The 12,655-nt window shown below is 42.4% G+C and overlaps 2 protein-coding genes across 5 annotated transcripts; both read left to right on the top strand.

Annotated features, from left to right (window-relative positions):
• The first annotated feature begins 655 nt into the window (after positions 1–655).
• On the top strand, positions 656–5,424 carry LOC122002088 (filament-like plant protein 7). Of its 4 annotated transcripts, XM_042557143.1 has the most exons (7): positions 669–915; positions 987–1,007; positions 1,604–1,672; positions 1,945–2,077; positions 2,164–4,432; positions 4,512–4,572; positions 4,752–5,424. In XM_042557143.1, exons 3-7 carry the CDS (start codon positions 1,619–1,621, stop codon positions 5,196–5,198), a joined length of 2,964 nt encoding a protein of 987 aa, XP_042413077.1. In that variant the 5' UTR covers positions 669–915; positions 987–1,007; positions 1,604–1,618; the 3' UTR covers positions 5,199–5,424. The 4 variants fall into 4 exon arrangements, with proteins under 4 accessions (XP_042413080.1, XP_042413077.1, XP_042413079.1 ...); XM_042557146.1 differs by lacking the exon at positions 4,512–4,572 and having other exon boundaries at positions 656–915; positions 4,752–4,968; XM_042557145.1 differs by lacking the exon at positions 987–1,007.
• Positions 5,425–5,858: 434 nt separating this feature from the next.
• On the top strand, positions 5,859–8,266 carry LOC122002087 (probable inactive receptor kinase At5g67200). Its single transcript, XM_042557142.1, has 2 exons — positions 5,859–7,318; positions 7,440–8,266. Exons 1-2 carry the CDS (start codon positions 5,908–5,910, stop codon positions 7,988–7,990), a joined length of 1,962 nt encoding a protein of 653 aa, XP_042413076.1. The 5' UTR covers positions 5,859–5,907; the 3' UTR covers positions 7,991–8,266.
• Positions 8,267–12,655: the final 4,389 nt, after the last annotated feature.

Genomic DNA, 12,655 nt, shown 5'->3' with positions numbered 1-12,655 from the left:
GTTGCATTTGCTATATAATTTGAAAAGCACTAACTTCCCCTTTTTTATCATACTCTTATTTTCCTATTCTCTATTTTATAATTCAATCAAAATAAATTTTACCATTTTGTATTTATCATTAGTCTTGACACAAAGGTCTAAAAAATATTGTATTTTTTCCTTTTAACTTTAAATTGTATTTAAAAAAGTAATAATATATATTTTTAAGAATACTAACAAAGCCTTTAGCCGATAATGATCATTATCTTAGCATTAAGATAACTTGAACTCCCACTACCCACATTTGTCCCATCGATTCTGATACCTGCCTTGCAGTTGGAGGATAGCGTGGGTCCATCATTTGGAATAACGCGAATCACCCAACGGTTTCGATCAGCTGTCTCATCCACACAGCAGACACGGAGCGGAGCGCCTCCATTCCCTGAGCGGCGTCATGCCCGAGACGCCAGAACGAGGACCCGACAGCGAACGCGCGCGGGGCCGCCGAAGCAAGCTTGCTCTCTTCTTCTCCCGTTCCATTGAACCACTGAAAGCTCTTTCTAAAGCGATCAATTCTAATGGAGAGGCAGCTTTCAACCCCCCACCTTTTCGACCTTTCCCTTCCATCTCCCATCTTCCTTTCCTTTCCACGCTTTCGTATTCGCGTGCTTTGGCTCCTTCTCTTCGCCCCCACCAACACCCGCGTACATGCGCCAGCTCTCACTCCCACACAGAACACGCAAAATCCATCGTATACAATTATTGGAAACCATGATCTCACAGAGGATGAAATAAAAAAAGGAAAAAGCAGCTTTAGTACTCTCATGGAAAACATATCTTCACCTCCGCTCTCTAACTCTTTTTCTCACCGTTTCTTCCTCCCTCCCTCTCTGCATGTCGCTTCTCTCTCATCAAAAATGATGGTGTTGACTTAAAGTGAGGTTTTTTTGTATAGTTTTCTATGTTCTTCTTGTACTTTGTTTCACTGGTTTTGCTCACCTTCTCAGGGAATGCGATAGCTTTGCAAGGTACATTAGCGGTTGCTTCTTTTTCTTCAGAAAAGAGGGAAAATTTATTTATCCCTCGACGATTTCATATGCTGGAGAATATTTTTGGTTTGAGCCTGCAGGACGGTGATGATTGGGTTTTATGATTATATATGTTTTTACCTGTGGAAATCCCAACTATATATCCTCAGTTTCTTGAGCTTGTATCAGTGGAATCGATTTAGAATTTAGCGAACTGCTATGATTCCAAAACTGAAGGCCCTAAAGGTGGAGAGCCTAGGGTTAAAAACAGGCACAAAGGATTCGAGTTTTGAGTGAGGAGATTTAAGAGTTTAGATATAAACCGATAGAAAGTTAGTCGATATCCTTGTTATGTTCAAAGGTTGCAAAGTGAAAAATTCAACGTGTGTTGGAGCTAATATTTGTAAATATCTGAAGAGTTGAATCTCCTAATAAATTAGATGTGACGTGAATTGTGGTACTTGGTGCATCAAGTGGTGTAAAGTTATTTGACATATTACTGTTGAAGAGTCAAAAGGATTTCTCAATTTCATTCTTAATTTAAACAAGACATTTTTTTCAATGGCCTCTTAATTCAAGCTCTTTCTATATTTCAGCAATTTGTGGGAATAATGGAGAGCAAGACGTGGATATGGAATAGGAAGTCCACAGGGAAGAACATTGAGGTTAGCAGTAATCAAATCATCTTTTTGATGGTTTATTATCGATTTTTGCACAACTAATGTTTCAGTATAAACAATTCTCAGACTCAAAGATCGATATCTTCTATTACTGATTTTGATTGTTTATTACTGGTTTTTTATTGTTAATTTTTTGGATTATAAATAAAGAAGGCAACAACTCATCAGTACCAAACAAATTTTCAACTCTTCTAGACTGAGCATATGTCTCTTCTTATGTTGGAAATCAATTTGTAAATGCCTATGATTTCTCTCAGAAAGGGAAGACCCTGAAGTTGGAGAAATCTATAGAAAACTTGAACGAACAACTATCTTCTGTCCGCAGCGAGTCCAATGCTAAAGATGATCTTTTGGCAAAGCAAGCAAAAGTAGCTGAGGAAGCAATTTCAGGTTAGATTTTTTTTTTTTCCTTTCATTTTCTTCCCAACACAGAAACTGTTGTTTTAAGAACAAACCATGCATGATCTACTTGTTAGGATGGGAAAAAGCAGAAGCTCGAGCTCTTGCTTTACAGAAACAATTGGATGATGCCTTGCTTCAGAAGAAAATGGCAGAAGAAAGATCAGTCGAACAGGATACAGAATTACAAGAATTCAGGCAGCAACTATGTGTTGTCAAGGAAGATCAGCAGCTCATAGTTAACAATGCTTCCATGAAAATATCAAGAGAACTGGAGAAGACACGCATGGTAGAACAAAGGTTGGTCGGGACAAATAAGAAGCTCGCTGAATTGGTCACTGAAAATGGAAACCTGAAAAGAATCCTAGAGGCCAAAGAACAGTTGCTTGCAGAGATGAATGAGGCTAAATCAAATCTGGAAAAAAACTTTACTGATGTGGTGTCCAGACTTGATGCTTCAGGGAAACTCAATGTGTCTCTGAATTATGAGGTCTGTGTGCTTCAGAAGGAGCTTGAGATTCGAAATGAGGAAAGGGACTTCAACCGGCGATCAACTGATGCTGCTCATAGGCAGCACCTAGAGAGCATCAAGAAGATTGCAAAGCTTGAAGCTGAGTGCCAACGGTTGCGGGTCATGGTTCGCAAGCGCTTGCCAGGGCCAGCAGCTTTAGCTAAAATGAGAAACGAGGTCGAGGTGTTGGGTTATGATGAATTAAGCAAGGATGCGTCTTCTGTTGTCAAGAAACTTCATGCAATTGACAATGAAAACAAGGTGCTCAAAGAAACACTGACCAAGAAAACCAATGAACTTCAAGCATCACGCATCATGTTCGCACGCACTGCATCCAAGCTTTCTCAGGCTGAGACCCAACTTGAAGATTTTTCTAGAGGAAAAACAAGCTATGAACTAGCAAAGAGCAGTCCGATGTCGTATAACCTGCCATGTTCTTCCATTTCAGAGCATGGTGGCAATGAAGACAATCTTAGTTCTGCCGAATCATGGGCTTCTGCTTTAATTTCTGAGCTGGAGCACTTTAAAAGTGGGAAACCAAGTGCTCCATCATGCAAAAGTGTTGCAATATCAGATTTAAGTTTGATGGATGATTTTGTTGAGATGGAGAAATTAGCAATAATCACTGTGGATAAACATTTTGATAGCTCACGCAGTGTGATTGGTGATAACAATTTATGTGTGGCCACTAAAGATTCCGAAGCAGAATGCAAGGATCTTGTTGCTCTCATGGAAGCCCCTGATTATAAGTATTCGTCGCTTGAGAACTATCCTATTTGGCTTCAGGACATTCTGAGGGTTATTGTACAAAAGCATCATATCATGCAAAAAAGTTTCCATGCCATTCTTGAAGATGTTCAAAGTGCTCTAGGTAATTGGGATTCTTCTATTGTTGCAAAATCCTACAGCGAGAAAGTTATAAAAACCAAAAACACTTTGTCAGATTCAGTCGATGGAGCCATCACCACAGACTCACCAAACAGAAAAAGGAGTTCCCGATGTTGTGAGTCTGACTTGGAGAAATCAGTTCACAAGCTTGTGGAACTAGTTGAAGGGATCATTCAGAAAAGTAATGAGAGTAAAACTGGTCAAGGCATATCATCTGGAGATGATGATGGTCCTTCTTTACATGATAATTTTGCATCAGAAAATGGATATACAGCTCGAACATTTCTATGGGAAATATCCAATCTCACTTCTATTTTACAGAATTTTATAGCAGCATGCAATGATCTATTGACTGGTAAGATTGATCTTCAAAAGCTGACAGAAGAGATTTCTTCAACACTCGACTTAATTATAAGTCATTCTTTTTCAATTCAAGATGTTACAGACACAAAAGTCACTATTAGGAAACATATGGCTGTTGATGAATCATACAGTGAGCATGGACTTAAATCTGTATCGGTATCAAATGGTCTACCCATCTTGTTCAGGGTGGAAAATTTGGAATCCAAACTGAAGGATGAAAATGATCCACTAAAATCTGAGATTCTTAGTATCAAGTCTGAAAGGAAAGATTTGGAGGACATTCTAAAAACATTTAGTGCTCAGAATGAAGCACTGAAAGCTCAGCTGCGGGAATCAGAAGCAAAAGTTTCAAATTCACAGAAAGAAATTGGAATACTTAAGAAAACCAGGGAGCAGAATGAAGAACAGATTGAAAATAAAAAATCCATTAACGAAGACCTTGCGGCTAAGTTAGCGTTTGCAGAGGATGAATTGAATGAAGCTCTTCAAAAGTTTGCATCCCTTGAAGTCCAACTTGCTCAGAGAAACAACTGCTGTGAAGAATTGGAGGCAACTTGCCTTGAACTACAGCTAGAGTTAGAAAGGTACGAAATGCTATTTTTGTTTGTCTTTTAGCTGTAATTCTAAAAGTTCCTCTGAGATCTTTAGTTATGTGTGGCACAGAGCTTCATCTGATGAAACTCCAAAACATATCATGCGCCCAGAAGACAAGCAAATCCAGATGGTAAGCATGGTTGATTGAAACTGGATGGAAAAATTCACAACTTAATTTTACTCGATTAAACTTTTTCTGATCATGGAGTATCAGACATCTTAAGTTAACTTTCTGGTTTATAACTTTAAGCTCCAAGTGATCAAGTGTGGTTACCAGATCTTGATCATTGATGTATTTAATCTTTGCAGGAATGTGGTATAATTGCAGCGACAGAAAAACTTACCGCTTGCCAGGAAACTATCCTAAATCTAGGGAAGCAGTTGAAAGCATTGGCATCAGCAGATGATGGACCTTTATTCGACAAGGCGATATCTACAACCGTGAAGTCCAACCATCATCGCCTGCAGTTGCTTGACCATATGAGAGAAGAGGAAAATCCATCGACCAAACCACCACATCTGCTAATTCCAGCTTCCGAAAACACAAACCTCAGCCATAAAATCTCATTGAGGAGTATAGTTCAGATGTCACCGGAGAATAATGCTTCCGACAAGGACCAAGGCGAGGTCAATGAAGGAATGCTCATGATTATGGCTAAGAAACAAGATGGAGGTGCAAGTCTGCTGAGAAAACTTTTGATGCAAAGGAGAAGAAAAAGCAGCACAAGGCTTGAACTTCCAATGGGTGCTCAATAGCAGTCTGGAAACCTTCCAAGTTCCAATTAGCAAGCAAGAATATATATATTATAACAAAGAGAAAGAATGATCAAGGTTTTAAAGCTTGCAATTTAAGAATGTCTTCTTGTATGTAATCCTTTTGTGCTTTCTGTGAATGTTAAATTGTTGATATGGATACAAGTATATACACAAATTTCAACAGCTTGAAGATGAAATAATAAGCTACACTAGCTCTCAGATGTAAGATCCCAAGGCATAATTGAATGAGTTAATTCTGGAATGCTTCCAAGTTCTTAAGTTTGCGCTACCATATTTAATGCTTCGCTGAATCATGAAGTAGCACATGGGTCGATACTTACTTTTGTAGATGATCATTGCCAAAAAATAATACTTTTATGAACATTAAATATTATTGTGATTTCGTAATTTTCTTTGCATTATCATGTGATTAAAATTGTCCAACTCGCGAAGTGAAATTGTTTTCAAACATGCCAATAGGTTGTCCCAATATTTTGTACCTTCTTCATTGAAAGATCCAGTGCGACCCATGTGTACAACAGTAAATAGCCAAGCACAAAAAATAAGTAAAAATCAAAGGGCTGTCCTATTTCGATCGCGTTCTACATTCACGTGACGTCAGTATCACCCCACGCTTTCCTTTACCTTTGTCTTTCTCCTTTTTTTTTCCTCCTCTTCCTTGCCTTTCCTTCTGCTTCCTTCCTTCGCAATGTTCATAATGCTCCTTCTTAAACTATCCCTTCTCTTTCTCTCCCTCCCCTTTTCCACCCTCCTCGCCCAGGACGACTCCGACGCCAGCGCCCTGCTCGTCATCAAGGCTGCCGTCGACCGATCCCACAGCCTCCCCTTCTTCCCCGCCTCCCACCACTGCCACTGGCCCGGCGTCTCATGCGCCCTCGACGGACGAGTCGACGGCCTCCTCCTCCCCTCCTCCGGCCTCACCGGCCCCCTCCCCGTCGGCGCCCTCGCCCGCCTCGACCGCCTCCGCGTCCTCGACCTCCAAAACAACTCCCTCGCCGGCCAGCTACCCACCGCCGACCTCTCCCGCCTCAGATCTCTCCAGGCCCTCTTCCTCGACCGCAACCTCTTCTCCGGCCCCTTCCCTGACTCCCTTCTGCACCTCCCCGAACTCCTCGCGATCGACCTGTCGCACAACCTCCTCGGCGGGCCTCTACCCCCGGCGCTCGCCGCTCTCGAGGGACTCTTCTCGCTCCGCCTCGAGGACAACTTCTTCAACGGTTCGCTCCCAGCTTTCAACCAGTCGTCGCTCAGGATCTTCAATGTCTCCGTCAACAACCTGTCCGGCCCTGTCCCCGTCACCGCCGTGCTCGCCTCCTTCGATCCCTCGGCTTTCGCCGACAATCCCGGCCTCTGCGGCGCGCTCCTGCGGAAGGAATGCCCTACGTACAGTTTCTTTCCTCCGGCAGGCAGTCCACCAACCGCCATCTCCCATACTCCCGCCTCCATCAACGGGGAAACCCTGCTCCCTGGCTCATTTTCACCTTCAGGAACTTCCCACAAGAAGACTGCTATGGCTATTGGGCTCTTAGTCGCCGCAACTGCGTTAATTGGGGTTTTTGCATCTTCGTTGGTCATTAAAAGGAAGAACACATCGAGACAGCAAGGTAGTGATATCGAGACGCCGGGGAAGAACACACCGAGCAACAACATTGCCAGCATCTCCGAGATCAATGCTAACAGCTTCAGCAGCGAACAGATTGACAACACCAGCAATGGCGGCCTGGAGTCGCTGATGGCAACATCGGAAGAGAGGACGAAGAGAATAGGAAAAAACGGATCTTTGGTGTTCTGCACCGGCGACGAGCAGCTCTGCGATGTGGAACAGCTGATGAGAGCTTCAGCGGAAAAGCTGGGGAGAGGGAGCATCGGATCAACGTTCAAGGCCGTCCTCGACGATGGATCGACCGTCACCGTAAAGAGGCTGGACAAGAAGAATCTTGGGGCCGCCGCAAAGGAGGAGTTTGAGCAACTTATGCAGAGAGTGAGCAGTCTGCGGCATCCAAATTTGGTGCCTTTACGGGCATATTTCCGAGCAAGCGAAGAGAGGCTCATTGTTTATGATTACCAGCCAAATGGTAGTTTATGCTCCCTTGTTCACGGTACGATCCTTTTACTTTGTTGTTCCAACACCTTGTTCTTGCTGTTACTTTCTGCAAGAATTCATAGTTCATGTAAAGATTTCTTGATGAGTCTGTGATAATGTTAATTCTGCCATTATAGGTTCCAAGTCCACATCTAAGCCTCTTCACTGGACCTCATGTCTAAAGATAGCGGATGATGTGGTGCAAGGCCTTGCATACCTTCACGAAACTTGCGGCTTGGTGCACGGCAACATAAAGCCTTCCAATGTTCTTCTCGGATCAGATTTCGAAGCTCGCCTCACAGACTATTGTCTCTCATTTTTTCTGCAACCATCAGACAATCAAAGTGTAAGCCCAGGATATCAATCACCTGACATTGAGTCTCACCGACAGCCGGTGCCAAGTTCCGACATCTATGCTTTCGGTGTATTGCTCATGGAGATCCTCACAGGCAAACCACATTCAGAGCATCCAGTTCTTACGGCATCTGATCTCTCCGTTTGGGTTCAATCAGTAAGGGAAGAGGGAATGATTGAAGAGCAACTCAAGATGATCGTTGATATTGCCTCAGCCTGCAAACGTTCTCCAGCAGAGTTGAGGCCAAATGCCTCGCAAGTCCTAAACATGATTCATCAAGTGAAGGAGGCTGCGACACAAGAAGATGACGCCAAGTCAACGAGTAGCATATAATAGTCGTCGCCCAACTGCCCAATCTAGAACTCGATTCAGGATCTCCATTGCTATCCAAAGTGGAAGATTTCATCTGTCAGTGCTGCTGGATGGAATATGAGCCCTCATCCAACGAGGATTTGATCAAAATCCAGCCTGACAAAGATAGATTTTCAACTTCCAGAAACTGTGGAAGGGTTAATTTTGCAAATCTTTCTTGAAGGAGCGTTGTAATTGGTTTACTTGTTTAAATTCTTTCCAATGTTTACTTGGAGGAATAAAATGCACTGTTCTTTACTTGGACGAGCTGTTCTTTATCAGGTACATAATTATTGAGGTGAGAAACGCCAGCTGTTAGTGTTTGGTTTAAGTTGCTGCCATGAGCGAGTACTATGGTTCGTGATGCCCCTCCATAGTACAATGATAATAGGGTGCATGTCATTTCATCTTCATGTCATTCTACCCCCCTTACATAGCAAACATGATATTAATTCATTCCAACTCACAATATGATGGAATCTGCCGCCTAACGGCTCCGCACGATCAATCTCGATCGATCATATGTAAAGAGATAAATTAAAAAATTATAATTGGCTAATATGAGAGAGCGTTTTTTTTCCTCGGACAATGACAGTAGGACATGAACTATCAATAGGATGGCTGTGAGTTGCTCTTATTTAATTTTGGAACCTTAATGACATTGGAGTGTCACTTCAACTCATATCCAAAAAGCCAATCCAATTGTGTTTTCTAGTTTTGCATGTTGGATATTTTGGAAATGTAGTTAAATTTAAAATTATACGGAAGTTAAATTCAACTTACAATAGAGTTGACCTAAGCAGATAATCTCAGACTGCCAGTAGGGATTGATTTTTATCCAAGTGCCGACCGGACGAGCAGAGTGGCTGGTCGGGCGAGTGAGACAGGCCGATCAGTCAAACAACAACGACAGGTCAAGCAGAGCGGTCGGAGCAGACAGATCGACTGAAGCAGAAAAGTTAATCGGACGCTCAACGACAAGCCGAGCAAAGAGATCGATTGGGAGATGCAGATCGGTCAAGAGAAGAAGACCGGTCGGAAGAAGTAGATTGGTCTGTCGGGCGGGAGAGACAGACCGGGCGGCCCGCCCGGGCTAATGAATTAGACTGGTCGGGCGAAGAAGCAAATCGGTCGGGCTATACCGACAGATCGAGCTGATGCAGTAGACCGGTCGAGCTATACCGACAGATCAAGCTGATGCAGTAGACCGGCCGAGCTATACCAACAGGTCGAGCTGATGCAGTAGGCCGGTCGGGCGTAGAAAACAGGGCGAGCTGACCGAGGCCTGCGAGATTCGCAGTTTCCTTGAAACAGATTCGCCCACCTCCGGCTGTGCTTCGAGGCCTTCTCGGGTCGTCTGTTTCCCAGGATACAACGGTCGACCGTGAATCCAACCAAGCACTAGTGGTCACGGCGAACTGAGTGGTATCCGAATGCTATCGCGGGCACTCTGACGAGCAGGAGTTGCACAACAGAGGAGGGGATCGAGAAGGAGAGCTTCTGCTTACTTCGCTGTGTGTTCTCTGCCTATGATCGCAGCCTCCTTATATAGGAGCTTAGATCAACGGCAGCATTAATGACCTTAATGGTCATTATTAGCCGAGCAGTGAAACGGCCACCGTTTCATTCGGCCGATTTTATTCTGCATTAATCTCGAATTAATGCATCTGTTTTACAGCAGTAAAAAGATTAACGTAGCAAAATGTTGGTTGTTTCACTTGGGCAAATTTTTCCCCTACCGGTTCGGCATTCGTGTGCGCAAGTCGCGCTCACACACGCATGAGAGAGAGCCTCTCCCCATGCATTTGTTCATATCCTCAATGTATGTGAATCAATCTAAACCAACAAACTTGCCTTGAAACTTCCAATGTGGGACTAAAGTCCCATTCACAATGGAGATTCTTCTCTTCCACCTCTTCTCCATTCACACTTATTCAACAATCCTCCACATGAATGGAGATTGGGTATGTAATAGCATTCAGCAGTTGAGTCAAGTATAGGATAAGTAGGTTTTACCCTTTGAACCTTCCCTTGTGAAGATCTGGTTGCTTACTGGCTGATAGTAGACACGATGTCCTTGAACTATACTGCCGTCTGTGTAAGCAGTGACAAATCTCACCCAAGACTCTCCCTGATACAACTCAGTTCTCATGAGTGTGTTCGTTCTTGGTAGGGGTGTAAATGAGCCAAGCCGCTCGTGAGCTATTTGAAGCTCGATTCGATAAAAGTTCGTTTGAGTTCATTTAATTAGGTTTGTTAAGATAAACAAACCAAGCTCAAGCTTCACAATATTTGGTTCGTTAGCTCGTGAACATGTTTGTTAAGCTCATGAATTAATTTTTAAATAAAAATAATAATAATTTTGATATTGAATTTATGGATTTTACACTCTACTTATGAAAAACATAGACAAATATATTAAATTTATTTATTAGAATAAAATCATAAATTTTAACAAGAATATTATTTTTAAAAAATATATAATTTAATTTTTAATGAATATTTAAATTTATAATTTATATTTATTAAGCTCGTTTAGGCTCGATAAAAGCTCGAATAAGCTCGTGAGCCATGAATATATTCATTAAATAAAGCTCGAGCTCGGCTCGATTATAAACGAGCCAAACTCAAACATCCAAGAGTTCAGCTCGGCTCGGCTCGATTACACCCCTAGTTCTTGGCCATGAACACGCTTGGTTCTGTGAGAAGCTCTAAGAATTGTGCCTCCAATTCTCTTCGAAGCGACTCCACTTCTTTCTCACATAGGTGATCCCTCAAGAGTTACCATCTACTCTTTTTGGATCATTAAAAGCCCATCGGCTTATCCTGCTCTAGTCACTGTTTCATTGGGTTATCCCCCACAATGTGTCTAGTCAGTGCAGATTAGTTGTCCCTTTGAACCTAGTTCTTGGGATCTCCAACCAGCATAGGTTGGGTGTCCTCTGCACTGATCGCTGACAACGGTATCAAGCTCATTCCTCATGATGAGCTTGCAACTAACTCTCGATTTAACCCTTAAGTTAGCGGATCCGCTAGGTTATCCTTTAACTTCACATAATCAACAGTGATAACCTCAGTCGAGAGTAGTTGTCTAATAGTATTATGTCTACGACGTATATGTCTAGACTTACCATTATACAGATGACTTTGTGCTCGACCGATTGCTGATTGACTATCACAATGTATGCAAATCGCCAGCACTGGTTTCGGCCATCGTGGAATATCTTCTAAGAATTGTCATAGTCATTCAGTCTTTTCATCACATTTGTCAAGAGCTACAAACTCAGATTCCATCGTGGATCTGGTTATTACGGTTTGCTTAGAAGATTTCCAAGAAATGGTTGCACCTGCTAGAGTGAAGACATATCCACTCGTAGACTTAGAGTCTTTTATATCAGATATCCAACTTACATCGCTGTATCCTTCGATCACAGCAGGATATCTTGTATAATGCAGTCCATATTCACGAGTATACATCAAGTACCTCAGTACTCTTGTTATCCCTTTCCAGTGCTCAACACCGGGATTACTCGTGTATCTACTCAGTTTGCTTACTGCGTAGGCCAAGTCTGATCGAGTACAACTCATCAAGTACATCAGACTTCCAATCACTCGAGAATACTCTATCTGCGATATACTTTCACCTCAATTTTTCGATAGATGTTGACTCGTATCTATCGGCGTTCGTGCTAACGCAGTATCACCCTTGGTGAATTTGTCAAGAATCTTGTCCACGTAATGAGACTGACTAAGAACAAGTCCTTCTTTCGTTCTAAGAATTTTGATTCCTATAATCACATCAGCTAGGCCCATGTCTTTCATGTCAAATCTTGAGTTCAACATATCTTTAGTGGATTTGATTATCTTATCATTGCTCCCAATGATAAGTATGCCATCTACATAGAGGCACAAGATGACATAGTCACTCTCTGTGGCTCTCATATAGACACATTTATCACATTCATTGATCTTGAATCCACATTCCTTCATGGCATTATCGAATTTCTCATGTCACTGCTTTGGTGTTTGTTTCAAGCCATATAATGACTTCACCAATCTACAGACCTTGTTTTTCTATCCTGGTACAGAAAGCCCCTCAGGTTGGTCCATATAGATTTCCTCTTCTAAATCCCCGTTTAGAAAGACTGTCTTTACATCCATTTGATGTATTTCGAGATTCCATAGAGCGGCAATAGCCAACAATACTCTAATGAAAGTTATTTTCGATACCGAAGAGTATGTATCGAAGTAATCAAGGTCTTCTCGTTGTCGGTATCCTTTAATTACCAATCTGGCTTTGTATTTATCGATTGTGTCATCTGATTTCATTTTCTTCTTGAAGATCCACTTGCAACCTAGTGGTTTACTTCCCGGAGGAAGATCCACAAGTTCCCAAGTGTGATTTTGCAAGATAGATTCTATCTCAGATGCAATTGCCTCTTTCCAGTGAGGTCCATCAGAAGAGCCTACAACTTCTGAGTAATTTCGGGGCTCACTCTCCAACATGAAAGTGATAAAATCCGATCCATAGGATTTTTCTACCCGAGCTCTTTTGCTCCGTCTAGGCTCAACCTCCACGGGTTCCTCGTCATCATCATCTTCTTCTTCGCCTTGTGTTTCGGTTGCCCGTTTTGAGGAGCTAGCATC

Source organism: Zingiber officinale, chromosome 7A (assembly GCF_018446385.1).
Source record: "Zingiber officinale cultivar Zhangliang chromosome 7A, Zo_v1.1, whole genome shotgun sequence".
Taxonomy (NCBI): Eukaryota; Viridiplantae; Streptophyta; class Magnoliopsida; order Zingiberales; family Zingiberaceae; genus Zingiber; species Zingiber officinale.
Note: the sequence above shows the minus strand (reverse complement) of the source record. Positions and strands in the feature narration are given on the sequence as shown.